The 24,502-nt window shown below is 41.3% G+C and overlaps 1 protein-coding gene across 1 annotated transcript; it reads right to left on the bottom strand.

Moving 5' to 3' along the window:
• LOC115162095 (striatin-3) lies at positions 1-24,482 on the bottom strand. The gene is made up of 16 exons (XM_029713059.1): positions 23,982-24,482; positions 13,547-13,650; positions 13,286-13,359; positions 13,092-13,173; positions 12,635-12,811; positions 12,230-12,365; positions 11,659-11,800; positions 8,793-8,929; positions 3,653-3,828; positions 3,490-3,537; positions 3,220-3,341; positions 2,819-2,986; positions 2,504-2,644; positions 2,121-2,228; positions 1,799-1,885; positions 1-1,655 (listed from the first exon to the last, which is right to left on the bottom strand). The coding sequence occupies exons 1-16, from the start codon at positions 24,228-24,230 to the stop codon at positions 1,486-1,488; spliced, it is 2,121 nt and encodes a 706-aa protein (XP_029568919.1). The 5' UTR covers positions 24,231-24,482; the 3' UTR covers positions 1-1,485.
• Between the last annotated feature and the right edge of the window lie 20 nt (positions 24,483-24,502).

Raw genomic sequence — 24,502 nt, 5'->3', positions numbered from 1 at the left:
TACAGGTACACCATTTAATATTTATTATAGACATTTTATATACATTATTTTTCAACTGTTTCATTTTGCTATGTAGTACAATCTTTAAAATCTGCTGATTCATAGTTTGTAAATCAAAAACCTTACAAAACTCATCAAAACTCGCAAACTGACCAGAACCTTTTTTTTGGAAGACTAGAAAAAAGACTATTGTATTTATCATGCATTACACAAACAAAAGCATTTAGTTACACCATAAATTGTAGCATGTTTGAACATAAAATAGTTTTGCAGGATAAAATAGAAAAGTACAATCAAACAAAAGACTGAGTCGTGATTAATCTTATGTTTGCTATTCCAATCACTTAAAACAAAATTAAGAAAAATAAAACGGTTACACCCCATGCTTGCTTCAAAGCACTGACATAGCATAAAGATGTCTAATAACCTGTGATAAATAAACTCAAATACAGTAAGGTGTACAAAATATCACATAGTGATAGGATGATGCAGTTTATTTGAAAAGAGAGCGCTCTCTCAGGAAGCCATGAACTGTGCTTCTTTTAGTCCTACAGTCTTTACTCATGTGACAAAGCCAGGTAAAAGCAATGTCAGAGATCACATCCTTGGGTTAGGAAGGGTGAGATCACTGAGTGTTTTCAGTGACGGGGGAACAGTAAGATGATGGTTGTGGGGGACATAATGAGTTGTGACGGAGGGTTCAGACCGGGAATAAGTATTCCCTTTTTTAATACATCATTTTCAGTGCTGTTATGACAGACTTTATTTATATAAAAAGGATTATAAAAACTATATATATTTTTTTTTTACACAAAAATGTCATGAAACTAATGCTAAAGTGTGAAGTTGACTGACTATATTTCACGCCTGACTCATGTTTAGTGTGAACTGACGCCGCAGGGTCTCCCAGTCGGCCCACCAGGGGCTGTGGCCATGTCCTGTTAAATACCCTTTTCACACTAGCAAGCCAAACAAAACCGAGCTGAACTGGTTACAAATCCACCATAGTTACTGGAACTATGATGAAAATAAAATATCAGAGCCAGCCCTGTATGGTTGGGGTCAGCCCTGTATGGTGAGGGGTCAGCCCTGTAGTATGAATCAGGTGAAATCTCAATTGTCCCTCGGCCATTGAACTATACTGACAGAACAGATATTAGCTCAGCTCAAACCCAGTCAAAAAGGCTACATACACTAGTTTGTTTTACTCCAGCTTTTTAAACTTACAGTAAATTACAGGTAAATGTTGTTTTAGTTTGAAAACAGGATAAAACTGATTGGGCGCTTCTCCACCACCACCACGCCTGGCATAAGTCCCCTTGGCACCTGGTTTCTGTCAAGTGTTGAGTTCAACATGGATGGGGTGGAGGGAGGCAGCTTCAATGTAGTGTCATAAAATGCTACTCTTGTTAAACAAGGCAGTGAAGCAGTCCATTCTTTCTCTCTGTGTCTACCCACTCAACCTGGCAGAGCAGCACAGGTCTACTACACAAACACTTTGGCCAGGGCGTCAGCCCCGGCACTTGCTATGTATGCCTTAGACGGGTGGAAGGCAACGTCATAGATGGACTCGTCAGACTTCTTGCGGTGGGCAGTGATCTCCTGCACACAGGTCTTACTGTCCAGGTTCCACAGACGGATAGAGCAGTCGTGGCCTACGGAGGAGGAATGTGTTCAGTAGGGAGAAAACATTTCGAAACAGAGGTACTAGCTACCTGAACTCAAAAAGAAGACTTTTCTTGTCCATACAAAACGTTTTGCTACAGTGTGAGTGAGCAGTAGTGTGGCTTGTACTTACTTCCTGACATCAGGTAGATCCCGTTGGGGTCCACAGCCAGGCTGGTAACGGCATCCAGGTGGGCCACCATCACATGGATCACTTTACCTACACGACACGCAGACGTAACAGTCAGTACAGAGATATGGCAGACAGACAACAGTCCATAAAGAGGTATGGCAGACAGACGTAACAGTCAGTACAGAGATATGGCAGACAGAGACGTAACAGTCAGTACAGAGATATGGCAGACAGAGACGTAACAGTCAGTACAGAGATATGGCAGACAGAGATGTAACAATGAGAGTAACTAGCTAAACAGTGTCCCCTCCTGCCCACTTACCCGATTTATTGTCAAAGAACTTGATGTTCCTGTCCTCGTGGGCCGTGATGGTGATCGGCAGGGTGGGGTGACTCACTACCTTGTTGATGTGGTTGGCTGCAGGCAGAGCTGAAAACAGAGGAGAGGTCAACACAACTCACTATTAATACACCATCTGGAATGAAGACAGACAGTTAAAACTGTTTACTTCTTCTCTAGGAGGATATATCATATATCTACCATGGTCACAGGAGAACAACAACAAATAGCAGAATGCAGTATTTAAAAGTTCCCCAGTCTTACCACAGAGCTTAGGGTTAGCATCGCTAGTATGTTAAATAAGACTCCAGGCTAGGGTTTGGACTAGGTTAGGATTAGGGTTCTACTCTAAATTGTAGACTTACTGCTCTCCCCCTGACCAGCGAACACCACGGCGGTCTGTGACGTCTCCAGGTCATAGATCACAGCGTTGCCCGTGTTGAAGGACGCCACCATGTGGGCGGGGTCACAGCCGTTGAAGTCCACCGCAGTGGGGATGCCGTGCTCTGTAGAGCACACAGACAGAGACACCTGTCAGTTAAAGAGGCTTTTACACCAGTATTCTCTGACCTTGGCCACACAGACAAGTGCCAGTGTCATGTCCGTGTGGATAACAAGCTCTCCATTACACTAGTTATCCATCACACTACTGGGGAAGGTCAAGTGCACAGCGTTCTTACCTTTCTCTGCATTGTAAGTGCTGATGCATGGGTTCTTCTCCTGGGGGTTCCACAGCTTGACGGTTCCGTCTGCAGAGCAGGACAGCAGGCGGTTCTTGATCCCGCTGTAGGCCAGCCCCCACACGGCGTCTGTGTGGCCCAGCCAGGTTCCAGCCAGGACGCTGGGGTCTGAGGGGTTGGAGGGGGGGACAGGGTCAGTCATACCCATTAAATAAGGGTGGAAAAACAGCTCTGTGATTACTCAATGACGTGATTGGAATAAAGTGAAGAGAAAGTCTACTAGTCAATTCCAATAATATGACAGATGAATGAAAGTATTCCTGACTTCTGTTACTGTGGTCAATGTGTGAAGGCACAGAGGAGAGACAGAATATTAGCCATGCTAAATGTGCCAACCTTACCATAGGTGTCATAAGGGTCCACATTGGAGCTGGGGATGTTCCACCACTGTATTGTGTGGTCAATCCCTCCACTGTAACACTGCTCTCCACTAGAACTCATAGCCAGGGAGAGCACAGGCCCCCTGAGAAGAGGAAAGGGGACTTTTAATCATTTACATCATTATACAGTGAGAGAAAGCCAAATGCAAAACAGTTGTATTGATTGATTATAGCTTTATCCTATTAGGTTGTCTTTTTTACCACTGCACCTTCTGGTAAATAGATACTTACACATGAGCTCTGAACGTATAAATAGGCTCCACATCAAAAGAGGCACTTCTAAAGAAGAGGAAACAAACAATTCTTTAAAAAGGGTTTTCAGACCCATTTAATCTAATGATGCATTCTATAATGACAAGATAATCCAACCATGTAAACAAGTGTGTGTGTTTACTTTTTGGCAGGCACAGTCTTCTGCAGGTTCCACAGTTTGAGGGTGTTGTCCTCAGACACGGTGACCAGGACAGGCTCTACAGGATGGAAGGCCAGAGCCCTGACCCCGTCAAAGTGGCTGCGCAGGGTGTACTTTGGATTCCACGTCTTCCTGAACGTGTCCTTATTGGCTGGCAGCTAAAAATAGATAGACCGGACAGGGGAGGAGAAGAGAAGGGCAGCTTTAAACAAGTGTGGAGTGAAAAACGGAGACAGCTTGGTGGTGAGTTAGCAAGGGGGGAATGGACTGCACTTGAACTACTGGAGGGCGGTATGCCCCTCCACTTCCTAATGACTTGTGATGATTCTGACCAACTGTCAAAGCAAGAACATTCCCCCTCTCAACGCTTTGTTATAGTTATAGAGAGAGATAGAGAAATTAGACAGAGAAAGGAGAGCGAGAGAGAGAAAAAGAGAGAAAAAGTGACAAAGTACAGAGCTGCAACTTTTTCTATGGTAGGTTATGGGGGGACTCTTTGGGGAGATTCACCTACTGCTCACCTCTTGGCCACAGCACAGTACACTATATGATTACAGACATTGACCCTTTCTCTCTCAGCTCATTCACTGTCAAGCCACTAACACCTCTGTCTGATCACAGCCAAATTACGTTGTTCCTCAAAAGAACAGACATGGAAACCACACATTCACAGCCCAGTAAGCCGTACAACATCAGAAACTCATACAGATAGGCCCAAAACAGCACAGAAGAATACCAGAAAGCAACCTGTAACCAAAATATCCAAACACTCTTAGATAACTTCCTGGATAACACATTTACTCACAGTAAAGAAGGCATCAATCTAGCAGTAAAAAACAACTATATATATATTAGAGGTCGACCGATTAATTAGGGCTGATTTCAAGTTTTCATAACAATTGGTAATCTGTATTTTTTTACACACCTTTATTTAACTAGGCAAGTCAGTTAAGAACACATTTTTATTTACAATGACGGCCTAGGAACAGAGGGTTAACTGCCTTGTTCAGGGGCAGAACGACAGATTTTTACCTTGTCAGCTCGGGGATTTGTTTTTGCAACCTTCCGGTTACTAGTCCAATGCTCTAACCACCTGCCTTGCAGGCTGACTAGAAGCCAAGGTAAGTTGCTAGCTAGCATTAAACTTATAAAAAACAATCAATCTTAACATAATCACTAGTTAACTACACATGGTTGATGATATTACTAGTTTATCTAGTGTGTCCTGCGTTGCATATAATCGATGCGGTGCCTGTTAATTTCTCATCGAATCACAGCCTACTTCGCCAAATAGGTGATGATTTAACAAGCGCATTCGCAAAAAAAGCACTCTTTGCACCAATGTGTACCTAACCATAAGCATCAATGCCTTTCTTTAAAACTTCTTTGGGCTCAAATCCCGTTAACGGGATTGGTTTGACAACATCCGGTGAAATGGCAGAGCGCCAAATTCAAAAAAGAAATATTAAAAATATAAAACTTTCACAAGTGCAACACACCAAATTAAAGCTTAACTTCTCGTTAATCTAGCCACCGTGTCAGATTTCAAAAATTCTTTATGGCGAAAGCAAACCATGCGATTATCTTAGAACAGCGCCCAGCATACCAACACATGAAAATCAGATTTCAACCCGCCAGGCGCAACACAAAAGTCAGAAATAACGATTTAATTCATGCCTTACCTTTGAAGAACTTCTTCTGTTGGCACTTCAATATGTCCCATAAACATCACAAATGGTCCTTTTGTTCGATTAATTCCGTCATTATATCTCCAAAATGTCCATTTATTTGGCGCGTTTGATTCAGAAAAACACCGGTTCCAACTCGCCCAGCATGACTACAAAATAAGCTACCTGTAAACGCTGTCCAAACATTTGAAACAACTTTCCTAATACAACTGTAGGTATTTTTTAACGTAAATAATAGATCAAATGTAAGACGGAATAAACGGTGTTCAATACCGGATAAAAACAACGTGAAGCGCGTGACCTGGAGCGCGCATCAAAACAGAGTGCACTAGGCTGGACCCTCGTTCACAACTGCCGTACTTCTTCATTTCTCTAAAGAAAAACATCAACCAATTTCTAAAGACTGTTGACATCCAGTAGAAGCGATAGGAACTGCAAGCAAGTGCCTTATAAATCTAGATACACATACAAACAAAAAAATCCTGGATGGTTTGTCGTCGGGGTTTTGCCTGCCAAATAAGTTCTGTTATACTCACAGACACAATTTGAACAGTTTTAGAAACTTTAGAGTGTTTTATGCATATCCTAGCTTCTGGGCCTGAGTAGCAGGCAGTTTACTTTGGGCACGTTTTTCATCCGGACATCAAAATACTGCCCCCTAGCCCAAAGAAGTTAAAATCAATACACAAGTATATATTTTTAAACCTGCATATTTCATTAATATTGCCTGCTAAGACAAATTTCTTATAACTAGGGAAATTGTGTCACTTCTCTTGCGTTCCGTGCAAGCAGTCAGGGTATATGCAGCAGTTTGGGCCGCCTGGCTCGTTGCGAACTGTGTGAAGACCATTTATTCCTAACAAAGACCGTAATAAATTTGCCAGAATTTTACATAATTATGACATGACATTGAAGGTTGTACAATGTAACAGGAATATTTAGACTTAGGGATGCCATCCGTTTGATAAAATATGGAACGGTTCCGTATTTCACTGAAAGAATAAACATTTTGTTTTCAAAATGATAGTTTCCGGATTCGACCATATTAATGACCAAAGGCTCGTATTTCTGTGTGTTTATTATGTTATAATTAAGTCTATGATTGATATTTGATAGAGCAGTCTGAGCGGTGGTAGGCAACAGCAGGCTCATAAGCATTCCTTCAAACAGCACTCTCGTGCGTTTGCCAGCAGCTCTTCGTTGTGCTTCAAGCATTGAGCTGTTTATGATTTCAAGCCTATCAACTCCCGAGATTAGGCTGGTGTAACCGATGTAAAATGGCTAGCAAGTTAGCGGGGGGCATGCTAATAGCGTTTCAAACGTCACTCGCTCTGAGACTTGGAGTAGTTGTTCCCCTTGCTCTACATGGGTAACGCTGCTTCGAGGGTGGCTGTTGTCGATGTGTTCCTGGTTCGAGCCCAGGTAGGGGTGAGGAGAGGGACGGAAGCTATACTGTTACACTGGCAATACTAAAGTGCCTATAAGAACATCCAATAGTCAAAGGTATATGAAATACAAATCGTAGAGAGAGAAATAGTCCTATAATTCCTATAATAACTACAGCCTAAAACTTCTTACCTGGGAATATTGAAGACTCATGTTAAAAGGAACCACCAGCTTTCATATGTTCTCACTTTCTGAGCAAGGAACTTAAACGTTAGCTTTTTTACATGGCACATATTGCACTTTTACTTTCTTCTCCAACACTTTGTTTTTGCATTATTTAAACCAAATTGAACATGTTTCATTATTTATTTGAGGCTAAATTGATTTTATTGATGTATTATATTAAGTTAAAATAAGTGTTCATTGATAAAAAAAGAAATTAAAAAAAAGACCACAGATGACAACTGGTTTGATGCAGATTGTAAAATTATAAGGAAAACACTTAGAACACTATCCAACCAAAAGCACAGAGACCCAAATAATGGTGAATTACGCCTTCATTACTGTGAGACTTTAAAACTCTATAAAACGTACACACAGAACCAAAAAAAGCACAGTACAACAGCAAGCAGCTGACACTAATTCAGGAGTCCAAACAAACAATTTATGGCAAAATTGGAAAAAACTAAAAAAATCTAAACAAGAGGAATCAGCGATACAAAATGGTGACATATAGACAACCCATTTTAAAACACTCTACAACACCGTTCAAATTGACACAAACGCAGAGCAATGCCAAATTCATGAGAAGTTGAATGGATTAGAAAAAGCTATAAAAGGACAACCAAAATCTGACTAGGAGCTCTATAAGAAACTTCAGGCCCTCAAATTTAAAATAAAAAAGCATACAGGCCCCGATGGCATCCTAAATGAGATGCTCAAACGCACTAATGCAAAATTTCAATTGGCTATATTAAAACTGTTTAATTTGATCCTGAGTGTAGGTTATTTCCCTGACATCTGGAATCAAGAACCACAATCTTCAAGAACAGAGACAAATTTGACCCTAACAATTACAGAGGCATTTGTGTGAACAGTAACCTGGGGAAGGTTTTCTGTAGTATTATAAATGTAAGAGTTCTAAACGTCCTTAATAAGCACAATGTCTTGAGTAAAAGCCAAATTGGATTTATACAAAAACATTGCACGACTGATCATATTTACACCCTACAAACCCTGATAGATAAACATGTCTACCAAAATATACGCTTGCTTTATTGACTTCCAAAAAGCATTTGATTCTATTTGGCATACAGGACTGTTCTACAAAATTATTGAAAGTGGTGTAGGAGGTAAAACATATGACATAATTAAATCAATGTATACTGGCAATACGTGCAGCATTAAAATTGCCAAGAAAATAACTGAATTCTTTAACCGGGGCGGTGCCTTCGCCAGGGTTGCAATCTGAGCCCTGCACTCTTCAATATTTAAGTCAAAAAATTGCCACAATTCTAGAAAAATCCTCAGCCCCTGGTGTTAGTCTCCACAATTCAGAGGTTAAATGCCTACTCTTCGCAGATGACCTATGCCTGCTGTCACCCACAGCACATGGTCTACAGCAGAGCCTGGGCCTGCTAGAGCAGTACTGCCAGACCTGGGCCCTGTCAGTAAACCCCAAAAAGACTAAAATAATGATTTTCCAGAGAAGATCTCTGTGATGAGAATAGGCTACCCGTCCTGTTGGGGGAGGACGCAGAGAGCTGCTTAATATTGTAAATATCCAAAGTAAGCTTTGGCAATATGTACATTGTCACGTCATGCCAATAAAGCAAATTTAATTGAATGAGAAAGAGAGAGAGAAGGGAGGGGTTCAAGGGTGATTGAGGAGATAGAAGGGCAGGGAGGTGTTCAGAAGAGGGTGGGGCAGGGCAGGGGGTGTTCAGGAGAGGGTGGGGGAGGGGCATGGGTGTGTTCAGGAGAGGGTGGGGGAGGGGCGTGGGGGTGTTCAGGGTTCACTGATGGCAGGTGGGAATCGTGGTGCTTACGTCATAGCTGTAGTCGGCGTCGTCATTGGAGACAGTGAGGTCAGCTAGGTCTCCCAGTCCCAGGACACTCTCCAACACGTCATCAGAGCCCATGATAAAAGACTTGCCCCCGCCTGAGGGAAACGGTAAGGGCTCGGCTAAGAACAGGACAGAGAGGAGGAGGTTTTAGTAAACACCATACAGGCCACACCTAGACAGAGAGAGATGCTTGGTAACCAAAGAGCTCAGCTCCTCTCAGCAGGATGCTAAAACATTCACCTAAATGGGAAAGACTAAGCTGCTAGACAGAAAATATTGTCTTGCCATGTTAAACACTAGTAGAAAGTGAAGTATTCCCCTGGGTAGACGTCAAAGCCTAAATGACTAAAATGTAAAACATTTTGATGCGTGCAATGAAACAAACAATTTCCTAAACAGACTAACATTAAAGATGCACAACGCAGAAATTGCCCCGCCATTTCCTGATTGCTAAAATTCTAATAGTTTGCTTAATTTCAGTTTGTGACAAAACAAGCAAGTATAGTGTAGGAAATTATTGTACCATCTAAAACGCTATGAAATATATTTTCCATAACCCCCAAATATTATATTTTCAGCTCATGTACAAAACCAAAAAGATGCAAAAATTTTACTTAACCCGGTCTAAAACCGGAAGCATAGAACTTGCGCACATAGAACTGACCTACTGCTTCTTAGACTTGCTATCAATGAGCATGACAGATCTATAACATACAATTCTGTGTGTATTTGGTCAGGTCGCCCAAAAAGTTACATATTGCAGCTTTAATGACGAGAAGCAATGACACAGGTTAGGCCTCCTGCACAAAACTAAAACAAATAGACTAGCACTGTATAGAACAGGGTTCATTTCATGACTAATGAGCCTGACTGGTGCTCTGTACGCAACTCTTTCTCTCAGCCACTGTGGAGCGTTGTGCTGAGAGTAATGCTAGAGTAGTGCTGCCTGAGGGTACTGTGACTGACCCTAGAGTCTGTGATTAGAACAGGGCATGCAGCAGCAATGAGGTGTGTGTGGCAGGGCCAGGCGAGGGCTCAGAATATCCTGTGCACAAGTGAGGAGGAATGCTGACGCAGCATCGGCGCAATTGAGATTCCACAGGGTGGGCCTTTCTTGCTGCACATCAGAATAGCCCCCCACCCCAGTTCAATTATATCTACCACTGGCCCACACATAGACAAGTATCCTCTACCTAACACACACACACACACACAGTCCACAGATCTTCTACCCAACACCCATATAGGCTAACAAATTAGACTTGGCGCATTTATGCCAATTGGACATGATGCAGAATGGAGTATAACCAGTAAATTCTTTAGAGTCTGAGAAGTTGGGGGAGGGGGGAGCTAAGCTGACATATGGAATTGTTTTAAGATGGTCATACTATGTATGATTAGGCTATTTGATTTGGAATTTTAGGACCCCTTTAGGTATATAAAAAAATATATTAAAATGTTGGCCTTTACTACTAAAGCCCATTGAAAGGGATTGAATAACACATTCATACAAAACTACCTTCATACTTCCATTCGTTTTTTTAAACCTGTACTGGTTACCTTCAGACAAGTTTCGTGACACTTGTGGGGTTCGGAGAGCAAAACATGTGTTCGTGAGAATCTCCTCTTCCACAGTGGGGTCCCATTAGCTTGTACGTCAAACCGTACAGACATTTTCTTAAGAATACCAATTTTTGGGATATCTCATGGTCTGACATACACCTCTTTGGCTCTGCCACCTTTTACCACAGATGCGGAAGTGCAACACCGCCGGATGCGGTGGATTGAGACATCTGGTGCAAAAATATCTGAGATCTCTAGTTTAAACTGACAGATTTTGATTGGGATATTTTTGTTATGTAACTTAGACTGACGCACCGGTGCGGCAAACAACTCTAGGGAGTTTAATGTAACTAAATGTCATTGTAAATGTCATCTACGTAATCCCCAAAAGTTATTATTTATCATGAGAGGGCCATAAACAATAACTAGTAATGCGGCATACTCAAAGAAAGGTTAAAATCTCACCTTTCCTGTAAAAATAGTTATAAATTGCTGAGGTGTAGTCACTTCTGAGGACACAAGCTCATGTACACAGTTCAAATGATAGAAATATGAAATACAGTATTGATGTATTTCCTATTCAACTAAACTGTATGAATAAGACTTGAAATGACATATGCCTTCAAAATATAGCATTATCAAATTATAAAATGACTAACCTTCCGTATAACTGTAAAATACATATTTGTATGTTTAGTGTTAGAGAAAATGGGCATACTTTCTGAAGGTCTCACTTGATCAAAACGTCTGCCGCTATTGCTGTGAAAATCTCACCGAGCTCTAGCTTCCTGAACTTCTTAGGAACTTGCCTTTCATCTCATATTATCCATCTATGTCAAACAGAAAGTGTTTTTTGTTTAAAAAAAACGATTAATTATTGTAGATGAATGGCGATAAATCGATCCCTGAATGTGCTACCATGATGAAACCACTCTCTCCTGCTGTGCAACAATGTAACGATTGCAGACATGTCAGTGGTTGGCTTCAGCCAGGAGTTGATGAACAGTCAGAAGAGCAAATGAAATGGTAGGAGGGACATCCCAGCTTCAAGTGGTTTCAGATTTCACATCCTATGCCACACAGGCTCAGAAAACATACTCTGTCAGTGGGAACAAGGGCTATCGCTCAATGCAAGGCATTTCGATCTACAGTGTCCACATATTTTATTATGGAAAATGACAGTCGGAACCGGTACCAGAACCATGCAGGTCCCCTAAACAGAGGACTTTACATCTATAAGTTATCTCTCAGCAGCTAATGAGTTAGGTATCTGATATCCTCTTACCCCATTCGGTCCCGTCCCCTGAACTCCGGGCCTCCCCTGCTCCTTCTCCATCCTCGGAATTCACCAGGAAGTCAAACTCCTTCAGAGCCTCCTCTGTGTCGGGGTCATCTGGAAGGTCAGAGGCCAGGCCCTCGTTCCCAACCTGGACAGATGACAAACATTCAGTCAGTCACCAGGTCTGGCACAGTGGGATTATCAGATATAGAGTTAATACAATACTTGTATTAAAAAAAAGTTTAAAAAAAACGTACAATACTTTTATTTTCCATATTTGATTTTAGGAGACTAGTGCTTGGTATGTTCGTTCCATATGCTCTTGTACCAATTTAATTGCGTTGACTTCTTTAACACAGCAGGCATTTAAAGGTTCTCTCTTTATGAATATCAACATTTAGAATCAGGTCTGAAGATACTAGTCTAGTGTCAAGAGCTAAGCACCGCTTTGGTCTTAGTAAGCCATTATTACAACCATTTACACAGTGATGACAGCGGCAGTACATTTAGAACAACATTAGGAATGGTCTTTTCACTTATGACCATATGTAATCATCTGTAGCAGAGAGGTTTTCACCTTCATCTTATGCTTTTTTATTGTGTGTTTGCCACTGTCTATATCCTCCATCAGGTCTCCCTCCTCATCATCATCTTCATCACTGTCCTCTGCGTTTTCTAAGAAGTTAAATGTTTCCAGAACATCTCCTGGATTCCTAGTAAAACAGGTAGAAAACGATTTAGAGCAATTCGTCAATGTGGATGATTTGATTATTCACATACATGTCACAGGTCTGGATGATGCATCTAATGCTATTCAGAGCAGACGGTTCTGAACACAGAGGCAGAATGCACAGAATCAATCAGAAATCTGCTATCTGGGAAGACGCCAGGAATAGTGAGTCAGTTGGATAACACTAATTCCTTCAGACCTTCACTGAAGTCAGTGGCAGTATGCATGATCAGATGAGGCCTACCTACCTACCTTTTCATATCTTGTCCCTTTCGTTTGGCTGGAGACTCCCCTCCATTGAGGATCTGATCCAGGTTCCTGTTTTCCACTGAGCCATTCTGCTCTGAGCCGGACAGGCCCAGTAACGAACGCACTCTCTGAGACCGCACATCTAGTATTGTGTCCGTGTAACCTACTTCCTGAAGATATCTGTTGGGACAGAAAATTACACATAAAAATGACTTAGCTAACTAAGTAAACCTGGGCACGTATTCCTAAAGCGTCTCAGAGTTGAAGTGCTGCTCTATTATCAGTTTGACCTTTTAGATCATAAGGAATAAGATGACATAGACAAGTAGGACCTTATCCTAGATCAGCACTCCTATTCTGAGATGCAGGGCCGGATGGAAATTCATCTTGATCGATAAGTAAGCGTGTTAGCTGCATGAGAGGCCCTGTAAACCGTGTGTGCTGTCTGTAGAGTACTCACTGTCTGAGGAGTTGTCTGCCCTGTTTCCACGTCAGCTGACTATTCTGAGGTACAGCAGGGACCTCTGTGTCTTTGGTATCTTCTGTAAACACAATAGAAACGTTAATGAAACCGCTGTATAGCTAGCTGTATGTCAACATATTCTATTTGTCATCATTAAGTTTTATTGCAGTTCAGAGAGGAGAGGTCCGTACCTGATTCAAAACTGGGCATCTTAACTTCACCTTGATTTAATTCTGTTCCATATTTTAATTTATGGTATTTTGCTCTAATAGAGTAAAGACAAAGTAAAGAGATTAGTAAATGTGATGAGATAATAAAGCATACTTTGCAGTTATGCACAACATTTACAGGCAATGTATAAATGTCAGGCATTGAGGTAAATGAGACTAAGATTGAAATGGGCCTTATATGGACTAATAAAAAATTATTAGGTAATAGGTATACACACTCACCTTTCTTGCTTTAATGCATATTCTAACATCTTTATTCTTCGAACTAGATCATTCTTTAAATTTTCTTGACCCTTCCTTTCTCCTTGTAGGAATGCTATTCGAGCCTGAAAGAAACAAGAAATACGTTTAGGGTCTGCCGATGAAGTCAACATTACATTCTCAACTTTGAAAGCACTACATATTAAAAGCAATATTTTGTGGTGTATCAAACACTACTGAATTATTAAACATCAGATCTGTTTCAGAGGCAGCAACAACTTCATCACCTAGTACTACCACACTCTTCTTCTTGTCCTCAAATTCCATTCAAAAAATTACTCCAAATCTTTGTATCAAATTCAACTTGAATTACTCACAAACAACCCCCATGTAGGGGCTTACTATTCCAGCTAGGGACCCTGTAGAACAGTGGTCACTAACCTTTTCTGAGTCAAGATCACTTTCGCAGTTAAAAAAGCAAGAAGAGATCTACTGCTCAAGATGATTGTTCTTTTTTTTTTATTTTTTTTTTTTAAAACATGACTTAAAAAATATATGACATTAACCTAATAAAAACAGTTCTGTCGGAATGAGGTTTGTGCAGTAGGCCTAATACATTATCACAGCATATTGGGTATATGCTTGGCCTGCAAATATTGTTCTTCTCAGACCACATTATATATCAAAACTCGAGCTTTGATAACAAAATAGATCAGTTGGTGAAGCACTTGCGAGGCACAGCTGAGCATAATTTGAAATAATTCACTTTTTTTACTGGACTGATGGTATCTGCATCTGATGGTCATGGTGCTTTCAAGCCAACAGGGAACTCTGGGGGAAAAAACGAGGTCAAATCATGACTTCAGTGAACTTCAGGTCGAAAGTCGGAGCTCTCGAAACATGCCAGAGGTTTCAAGTTGGATTGCAGTTCCCCAAAAAATTCCCAGTCGGATGTAGTTTTTTCCGAGTTCCCAGTTGTCTTGAACACACTGAAGTCGGATATTTGAGTTCCCAGTTGTTTTGAACATGGCATTAGTCGCAGCAGATGGAGAGCAGCAGAGGGTCCGCCTCAGTCCCTGCTCTCCTTCATTTCCACCGGTGATTGACCAGAGAGAGGAGAGACAGTCTTCCACCTGATGGCGAAACTCGAGTGGCACCGCATCTGCCTCAGCACAAATTCATGTTGTTTCTATGACTAGAGAAAGTGAAATACTCCTCGATATTAAAATAGCTAATAATAACAAAAAACGCAGGGCTATCGATACACTTGGCTACTCACTCATTGCAGCTGCAGCGTGAGTGGAAGTAGAGAAGTGCATTTAATGTTTTGTAATTGTGTTTAATAAAAACTATTGACAGTGCTGAATAAAACTTAAAACATGAACTCACTCATACAAACAGCAGCTCTTTGCTGTATTCTTTGACAGTTTTTCACTGGTCATGGTTTTAAATGTTATGAAATCTCACGTAGGCTACTATCAAACTTTGCTGTGGCCGGGGTCATGGAAGCTGTACGTAGGCACAGTGATTTGTGATATCCGATTGGCCAGCGCAGTAAGTGCACTGGACTTAGCCACAGATCTCCTGGTCCACCGGGTAGGTGGAGACAAATTAAAATGGTTAAAAATAGGAACACTTTGCCTACCTGGTGCACAGGGTGTCTGAATTAAGTGCATCTACCACCAACTGCACAAAACAAAGAAAAGAAGAGCAAGCCTTTATGCTTTTATCAGTGGCTTTTCAACAGAAATGTTTGGTGATGGACTAGGAATGCCTTGAACTAGAGGTTGACCGATTAATCGGAATGGCCGATTAATTAGGGCCGATTTCAAGTTTTCATAACAATCGGTATTTTTGGCCACCGATTTGCGGATTCTTTTTTTTATAATATTTTTTAACTAGGCAAGTCAGTTAAGAACACATTCTTATTTTCAATGGCGGCCTAGGAACGGTGGGTTAACTGCCTTGTTCAGGGGCAGAACGACAGATTTTTACCTTGTCAGCTTGGGGATTCTATCTTGCAACCTTACGGTTAACTAGTCCAACGCTCTAACCACCTGCTTTACATTGCACTCCACGAGGAGCCTGCCTGTTACGCGAATGCAGTAAGAAGCCAAGGTAAGTTGCTAGCTAGCATTAAACTTATCTTATAAAAAACAATCAATCATAATCACCAGTTAACTACACATGGTTGATGATATTACTAGTTTATCTAGCCTGTCCTGCGTTGCATATAATCGATGCGGTGCCTGTTAATTTATCATTGAATCACAGCCTACTTAACAAGCGCATTCGCGAAAAAGGACTGTCGTTGCTCCAACGTGTACCTAACCATAAACATTAATGTCTTTCTTAAAATCAATACACAAGTATATATTTTTTAAACCTGCATATTTAGTTAATATTGCCTGCTAACATGAATTTATTTTAACAAGGGAAAATGTGTCACCTCTGCAACAGAGTCAGGGTATATGCAGCAGTTTGGGCCGCCTGGCTCGTTGCGAACTGTGTGAATACTATTTCTTCCTAACAAAGACAGCCAACTTCGCCAAACGGGGGATGATTTAACAAAAGCGCATTTGCGGAAAAAGTCACAATCGTTGCACGACTGTACCTAACCATAAACATCAATGCCTTTCTTAAAATCAATACATAGAAGTATATATTTTTTAACCTGCATATTTAGCTAAAAAAAATCCAGGTTAGCAGGCAATATTAACCAGGTGAAATTGTGTCAGTTCTCTTACGTTCATTGCACGCAGAGTCAGGGTATATGCAACAGTTTGGGCCGCCTGGCTCGTTGCGAACTAATTTGCCAGAATTTTACGTAATTATGACATAACATTGAAGGTTGTGCAATGTATAACAGGAATATTTAGACTTAGGGAAGCCACCCGTTAGATAAAATACGGAATGGTTCCGTATTTCACTGAAAGAAAAAACTTTTTGTTTTCGAGATGATAGTTTCTGGATTCGACCATATTAATGAGTGTTTATTATATTATAATTAAGTCTATGATTTGATAGAGCAGTCTGAGCGGTGGTAGGCACCAGCAGGCTCGTAAGCATTCATTCAAACAACACTTTCGTGCGTTTTGCCAGCAGCCCTTCGCAATTCTTCAATATTTTTTTTAAACATTTTTAGTCATTTAGCAGACGCTCTTATCCAGAGCGACTTACAGTAGTGAATAATGTAAACATTTCATACATTTTTTTTCTCCGTACTGGTCCCCCGTGGGAATCGAACCCACAACCCTGGCGTTGCAAACACGTTGCAAACACCATGCTCAACCAACTGAGCCACAGCAACTTCCAAGATTAGGCTGGTGTAACCGATGTGAAATGGCTAGCTAGTTAGCCGGGTGCGCGCTAACAGCGTTTCAAACGTCACTCGCTCTGAGACTTGGAGTAGTTGTTCCCCTTGCTCTGCATGGGTAATGCTGCTTCGAGGATGGCTGTTGTCGATGTGTTCCTGGTTCGAGCCCAGGTAGGAGCGAGGAGAGGGACGGAAGCTATACTGTTAGACTGGCAATACTAAAGTGCCTATAAGAACATCCAATAGTCAAAGGTATATGAAATACAAATCGTAGAGAGAAATAGTCCTTAATTCCTATAATAACTACAACCTAAAACTTCTTACCTGGGAATATTGAAGACTCATGTTAAAAGGAACCACCATATGTTCTCATGTTCTGAGCAAGGAACTTAAACGTTAGCTTTTTTTACATGGCACATGCTGCACTTTTACTTTCTTCTCCAACACTTTGTTTTTGCATTATTTAAACCAAATTGAACATGTTTCATTATTTATTGAGGCTAAATTGATAGTATTTATGTATTATATTAAGTTAAAATAAGTGTTCATTCAGTAATGTTGTAATTGTCATTATTACAAAAAAAGAAAAAAAAAAAAGAAAGAAAAATCGGCAGCGGCTTTTTTGGTCCTCCAATAATCGGTATCGGCGTTGAAAAATCATAATCGGTCGACCTCTACCTTGAACCATATTAGTTTGTTGGTGAAGTGGACACCAAGGAACTTGAAGCTCTCAACCTGCTCCACTACAGCCCCGCCGATGAGAATGGGGGCGTGCTCGGTCGTCTTTTTCCTGTAGTCCACAATCATCTCCTTTTTCTCTCCCTCAACATGTTCAAGACAAAGGAGATGATGTGGACCGTTGTGAAGATGGCACGACAAAACCTACTCCCCCTTAGGAGACAAAAGATTTGGCATGGGTCTTCAGATGCTCAAAAGGTTCGACAGCTGCACCATCGAGAGCATCCTGATTGGTTGCGTCACTGCCTGGTATAGTAACTGCTCAGCCTCCGACCGCAAGGCACTACAGAGGGTTGTGCGAACGGCCCAGTACATCACTGGGGCCAAGCTTCCTGCCATCCAGGACCTCTATACCAGGCGGTGTCAGAGGAAGGCCCTAAAAATTGTCAAAGACTCCAGCCACCCTAGCCAGACTGTTCTCTCTGCTACCGCACGGCAAGCGGTACCGGAGCGCCAAGTCTAGGTCCAAGAGGCTTCTAAACAGCTTCTACCCCCAAGCCATAAGACTCCTGAACATCTAATCAAATGGCTACCCAGACTATTTGCATTGCCCCCCCCCCCCTTACACCGCTGCTACTCTCTGCTGTTATAAACTTTAATAACTCTACCTACATGTACATATTACCTCAATTACCTCGACTAACCAGTGCCCCCGCACATTGACTCTGTAGCCCCCCTGTATATAGTCTCACTATTGTTATTTTACTGCTGTTCTTTAATTACTTGTTACTTTTATTTCTTATTTGTATATATTTTTTTTTAAACTGCATTGTTGGTTAGGGGCTCATAAGTAAGCATTTCACTTTAACCTGTTGGGGATATGCATATAATTAGTAGATTTGGATAGAAAACACTCTAAAGTTTCTAAAACTGTTTGAATGGTGTCTGTGAGTATAACAGAACTCATATGGCAGTCAAAACCCTGAGACAAATCCTAACAGGAAGTGGAAATCTGATGTGTGGAATCACTTTCAAGCCTTTGCCATTGAAACACACAGGGACTTATTAATCATTTAGCACTTCCTAAGGCTTCCACTAGATGTCAACAGTCTTTACAAAGTAGTTTGAGTCTTCTATGGTAGACACTGACCCAAAGAGAGGCTTGGAAAGTTGGTCACAGGGGGAGGGCCATTACTACTATGACGCGGGCGCCCATGGGAACCCTTTTGTTCCGAAACGTTTAGTAAGACAATGCAATCGTCCGCCTTGAATATTATTGAAGCTCTGGTTGAAAAAGGCCCTAAAGATTTGTTATACAACGTTTGACATGTTTGAACGAACGTAAATATATATTTTTTGCACATTCGTGACGACAAGTCCAGCGCGCCTCGTACATTATGAGTAGCCTTCAGAACGCGCTAACAAGAAGGAACTATTGGGACATAAATTAACTTTTTCGAACAAAACTACATTTGTTGTGGACCTGGAATTCCTGGAAGTGCCTTCTGATGAAGATAATCAAAGGTAAGGGAATATTTACAATAGTATATTTGATTTTAGATGGTTCCAAGATGGCGCTAACATGTATCGCCTAGCCTATTTTTCTGAGCATACCACGTCGTTTATTGCAAAGTGTGATTTCCCAGTAAAGTTATTTTTAAATCTGGCAATGCGGTTGCATTCACGAGATGTTAATCTATAATTCTTTGAATGACAATATTACATTTTAACAATGTTTTCGAATAGTAATTTTGTAAATTTTAGCGCTGATTCACCGGAAGCATTTGAGGGAAAATATTTTCTGAACGTCACGCGCCGATGTAAAATGCTGTTTTTATATATAAATATGAACTTTATCGAACAAAAAATGCATGTATTGTGTAACATGATGTCCTAGGAGTGTCATCTGATGAAGATTGTCAAAGGTTAGTGCTGCATTTAGCTGTGTTTTGGGTATTTGTGATGCATGCTAGTTGCTTTGAAAATGTCAGTGATTTTTTTTGGCAGGGTACTCTCCTAACATAATCTAATGTTTTGCTTTTGCTGTAAAGCCTTTTTGAAATCGGACAACGTGGTTCGATTCAGGAGAGGTGTATCTATAAAATGGTGTAAAATAGTCATATGTTTGAGAAATTGAAGTTATAGCATATGAGGTATTTGTATTTCGCGCGACGCGATTCCACTGGCTGTTGACTAGGGTGGCCCACGTTCCCAGACAGGTTAAGGTCTACACCTGTTGTATTTGGTGCATGTGACTAATGAAATTTGGAGATCAACCAGTTGTTTGTGATCGACTGGTTGGTGACCCCGGCTGTACAACATTGACCCTACACATTTAACATTTCTCTCAAAGAATCACTGTGGATGTAAAAATAGAGCTAAACTAACAAAAAGCTATAAAGGCACAGATGAATTGGGGAAACCTTGGTATAGACCTGGCGGGTCAGGGTAGGACTGCAATTAGCAGTGTGTCTGATTATCATCAGAGCAGCAGGCCTATGTTGTAACACAGGCCTCTCTAGCACCATCACCCCTGTAGGGGTGTTCAGTTCATACAGAACTATTTAGCTGGCCCTCTTCTCCTGCTCAACTCTATACTGCTAGGGAGTACTGAGCAGCTGTGAAACCCAATGCCGTTTAAAGGGTAGCAGGCATGGGGTATTTTTAGTCAGCCGCCCCTTGACTGTAGGGGCAGTGCTCGACTTGGGCAGGAGCTCATGGAAGCAGAGTACCAGCACCTCAAATGTTCTACCGCTTGAGCTCCTGCACCTATATAGAATATTAAGACAGCTGCCCCTAAAAACCCCTCTCTTGACTGTTGGGGTGTCATGGTGCCCATAGCGACCCAGTTGTAAATTGACAGGTAAACTGGAGGCCGATTTCCATTCCGTAGTCATGGAGACTGAGAAAGTGTGGTGCCCTGGCATAGTGACTCCACATCTTGGGCCACCGGCTAGCTTACATAACAGTTCCGTTGCTCTCTGGTATTAGATCATACCAGCAAAGAAAACACTACGGTGGATCTGAACCATTGACTCACCTGGTCCAGTCACTCCCTCACAGTAATAAGATAAGACATAATTGAGTCCACATTCAAGGAGAGAAGGAGTAGGAGATTTAACTCTCTACAGGAAAACATGGGAGAACTGGGGTCAATTTTAATAATAGGATTCACTTCAGTAAACTGAGATCAGGTCTCTTAAACAGAACAGTAATATTTTGTGTACAATATTCTCTTCCTTTTGCCTGCTTCCTTGGTAAGCAAGTCCAAGGGCTAAATGAACGGCTTGCTATTACCATAAGCATGGGAGGTCTGGCCAGTCAATGTTAGCTAGAGGGAGAAGGAAGGTTTCAGCTGAACGAACAGCTGTGTACACACTGGAACCAACTCAACAGCCAGGGGACAGAGTAGTCTGTTACACAAGCATGCTACTAGCTCTGCAGATACAGCTGGCTACAACGTTCTTCAAATAAATATCACTGTATGTGTACATTTAATATACAGCTAAAATCTAAGAGGGCATACTAATTAGTCTATTTGTTAACCTCACTTTTCAATATCCCTGATAGGAGCATGGCAGGCATAGTTACAAATACAGTACACTAATCAGAGATCAAATCTCAACTATAATCATAATTTAAATGTTACTGTTACTGCTAAAACCACTTTGGGAATCCCCCCTGCCCGAAGGACCACACTTCAGATACCACCTCCAACCAATCCCAGTGCAGCTAGCAAAGCCAGTATAGGCCTAGCTGCTATGTATGTGTGAGGTCACAGCGTTGAGATGTGTAATGGTCAGACTGGGGACACAGTGAGCTCACAGACCCAAGTTAACATGCTGACAAAGGAATGGGCTGTATTGGAACAGGAATAGACATTGCCGCCTTTTGGAGCTTTGTTGTCCCCAACATATCATATACCTACCACTTCACTGCAAAGGAACAGAGCTTTGGCCTATTTCACACATTTGGATACATTTAGGGCTGTATTTTGGATTCGCCTATCTGTCTACTTGTTTGTGTGTATAAAAGCCATCTTGCTTCAATAAACAACAAATAAACATAAGTCAGTGAACTCATATCTAGGTTTCACAACGCTGGCCTAAAAATAATACCGTATTATCAGACAAGTCTGAAACTGTCAAATGTATACACACAGTTTGCATCGTTTTTAGGAGCCGAGGTAGTCCATTAAGTAGAACAGCTATTTTCAGCATGTCTACTTATAGATGTTATGTATAACCAAGAAAGAACTGTGGAAGAAAATGCCAGTGTACTACTAATTAACACTGATGCTTTAAGGATAGAGTGCTGACATAGTTGTGCACCACCTGGCTCATACACATCCTGAGGAAACACCTGCGCCCAGTGGAAAAATACATCACCCACCAAATCAAGCACAATGAAAGAATGACGTGAATAATAAATTATTTCTGTGTGAGCAGTCAGTGTACTAAGGTATGAATATAGGCCTACATTGAGTTAGTGATTTCAATTTCATCAAGAGAGAACAGCATGTTATCAGTTGGATAACATAATCGTGTCAAACCTTCATTGTGGTGTTTAAATACTCAGCATCAACATATCAAAAATAAAACCCAGATAGAACAATCACTGCCTCTGTGTGTTAATAAACATTTTATTTCCAAGACAGATTCTGAATAGAAAGGGCCCTGTCAGTCTACCATTTCTCTGTCTGTCTTCTACAGCCAGGGCAAAGGAAGAACAGAGCACATAAGAATGGTTCATAATATGCCCTGGATGTCTCAGCGACCTATAAAGCCTGATTTAACCCAGATACTTCCAGGCCTGATGTGACTGCTGTGGACATTGAAGTGATTTGTGCTAACAAGGCTAACTGCTTGAGTGGTGTTGCTGGACCGCAAAGCAACTCGAACAATAGGAAAGGTGCAGTTGACCAAAATAATCTAGGCTGTCAGCTTGCTTCATTAATTTAACATTTAAATAATGTGACCAACACAGAAGTTCAGAAAGCATACACTGATTCATATTGTTTTATCAATAAAAAGTTTAACAATATAACAGCATATGGTTCTGGAAAATTAGGCAGGTCATAGGCTACTACTTTATGTTGGCAAGACAATTATCTATCATATTGTACTTCAAATAGGGCCTGTGAAATGTTAAAAAAATATATAAAAATATCTAAGACATAAACCCTTAACAGTGCCCTAAATCTGGCTCGTTTTTTGGCCATCTAGTGAGGCACCCAATTACAGGGTCATAACATGTAGTGTTGTCACTTCACTAGTCCTGAGGGGAAATACACAGAGCACTACAGGGATGCGGAAGACTGCTGCCTTCTATCCATGTCAGTCTCTTGACTGGTGAGTCATGCTGAAGGCATGTGTCACTGAGCAAGTCAGTAAAGTCTGCCTCCACCTCACCTGGCCTGGTATGGGTTGTGTTCAAACAAAGCAGTACTCTACTCTGTCCCAGGCATTTCAACACTTCCACATTCATTGTTATTATTACAATCATAAAAGTGAACCAACATTCCCTTTAATCTCTGCAAGACATAATTATCACTTAGCTGATGTCATAAACTTGTTATAACAAACTTTGCAAAATGTAAAAAATACGCACAAAAATAAGAAATAATTCCTAGCCAAGATGGCATCCGTGAAACAAAAAACAACTATAAAAGTAATGTAGCTAGATAGCAAACTAGCTAAGTCTAAAGCCACAGATTATTTTTTAACCGTTCGATCGGTTAAAATAAGCCACTGTCAGACTGTGGGCCTTGACAGCTAGCTAGCTCTGTTGACGTTAGCTTGCTAACCACAGGCACGAGCCATCTGACTGGCATCAGACTATGGGATTTTCGATTTGTTTGAAATAAACTTTCAAAAAAATATTTGTTAAAAATAATGCACAACTGATATGATCAATAAAATGGGATTTTGTCATATTCAAGATTGATGGTTACCTAACGTGATTCAAGAAGACCCAGCCAAGTCGTCGCCATAATGACCAAACCAAAATGGCTCCTAGTCTCAGAGATTAGTTGACTGTCAGTGGTTTGATTAGATCATTCTGTAGTTCAACGACTCTAAATTGAAACTACTAAATGAATACCACAACAACAAGAGTCAACATTATTAATAAAATCACGTGTAAGACATTGCAAACACATCAACCTGATGATGTTCCACTGTAAAAAGAGTGACATAGCTTGCCATCCTGCTGTGTGCTAAGCTAACGTTAGCCATCTAACGTTACCTGTTATCCGTGACTAGCTAGCTAGCTGGTGGTATTTGATAACTAACAATCAAGTTGGGCGGACAAACTACAGTAGACGTTTATCTATCGAAGCATGGCCACTGTATGGAAAGGGTGTAAAACAAATGTTGCACACTATCCAGGCAAAATGCATTGTTGCTCAATATAGTGTTTATTTAGCTAGCTAAGGTAACGTTCACCAAGTTAGCTTGCTACCTGAAGTTCGGCCCTTTCCACTTCCCAATGAGCTCTCTCCATTTCGAATCTGGCCCATTCGTGCTGGATATAATGTAGGATACCGGGGATGGTATACTGCTGTGGCCGTGGCATCTCGTCATGCTGCTGCCCCATCCCTGAGCCACCTCCACCACCGATTTGGGGATTAGCGTTGTTATTCCCCTGCGGTTGTTGCTGAGGTCTTGGGGCGGCCATTCCAACTCCTCCTCCGCCGGGGTGTTCATCCATTTTTAAGAAGAGGAAAGTCCCAGCACAATTTGCTGCTTGAATTCGCCCCCCTCCCCCTTTCAGTTCAGTATTCCCGTATGGATTTGACAATGCCTTTCCCTGAAATTCCTCGGCGACTGTAGTGAGACAGGGTTTTGTTTTGAACTTGCTCTCAGTGTACTGATTTGACGACCGCCATTAGTCCGATCCTTGGATATGAGAGTCTATTCTACTTACTGCGGGGGTGAGGAAGAATTGGCCCGCACTGCATGATGGGACATGCTCACCTTTTT

The sequence above is a fragment of the Salmo trutta genome, chromosome 25, assembly GCF_901001165.1.
Source record: "Salmo trutta chromosome 25, fSalTru1.1, whole genome shotgun sequence".
NCBI classification, from domain to species: Eukaryota; Metazoa; Chordata; class Actinopteri; order Salmoniformes; family Salmonidae; genus Salmo; species Salmo trutta.
Note: the sequence above shows the minus strand (reverse complement) of the source record. Positions and strands in the feature narration are given on the sequence as shown.

What these genes read in the sequence shown, in the direction of transcription:
- LOC115162095 (XM_029713059.1), bottom strand. Translation starts at nt 24,230, where the DNA reads ATGGATGAACACCCCGGCGGAGGAGGAGTTGGAATGGCCGCCCCAAGA. An exon ending in AAGGGACAAGATATGAAAAG is followed by an intron (nt 12,366 to 12,634) that starts GTAGGTAGGTAG and finishes CTGTTTTACTAG; the next exon opens with GAATCCAGGAGATGTTCTGG. An exon ending in AGGGGACGGGACCGAATGGG is followed by an intron (nt 8,930 to 11,658) that starts GTAAGAGGATAT and finishes TCCTGTTCTTAG; the next exon opens with CCGAGCCCTTACCGTTTCCC.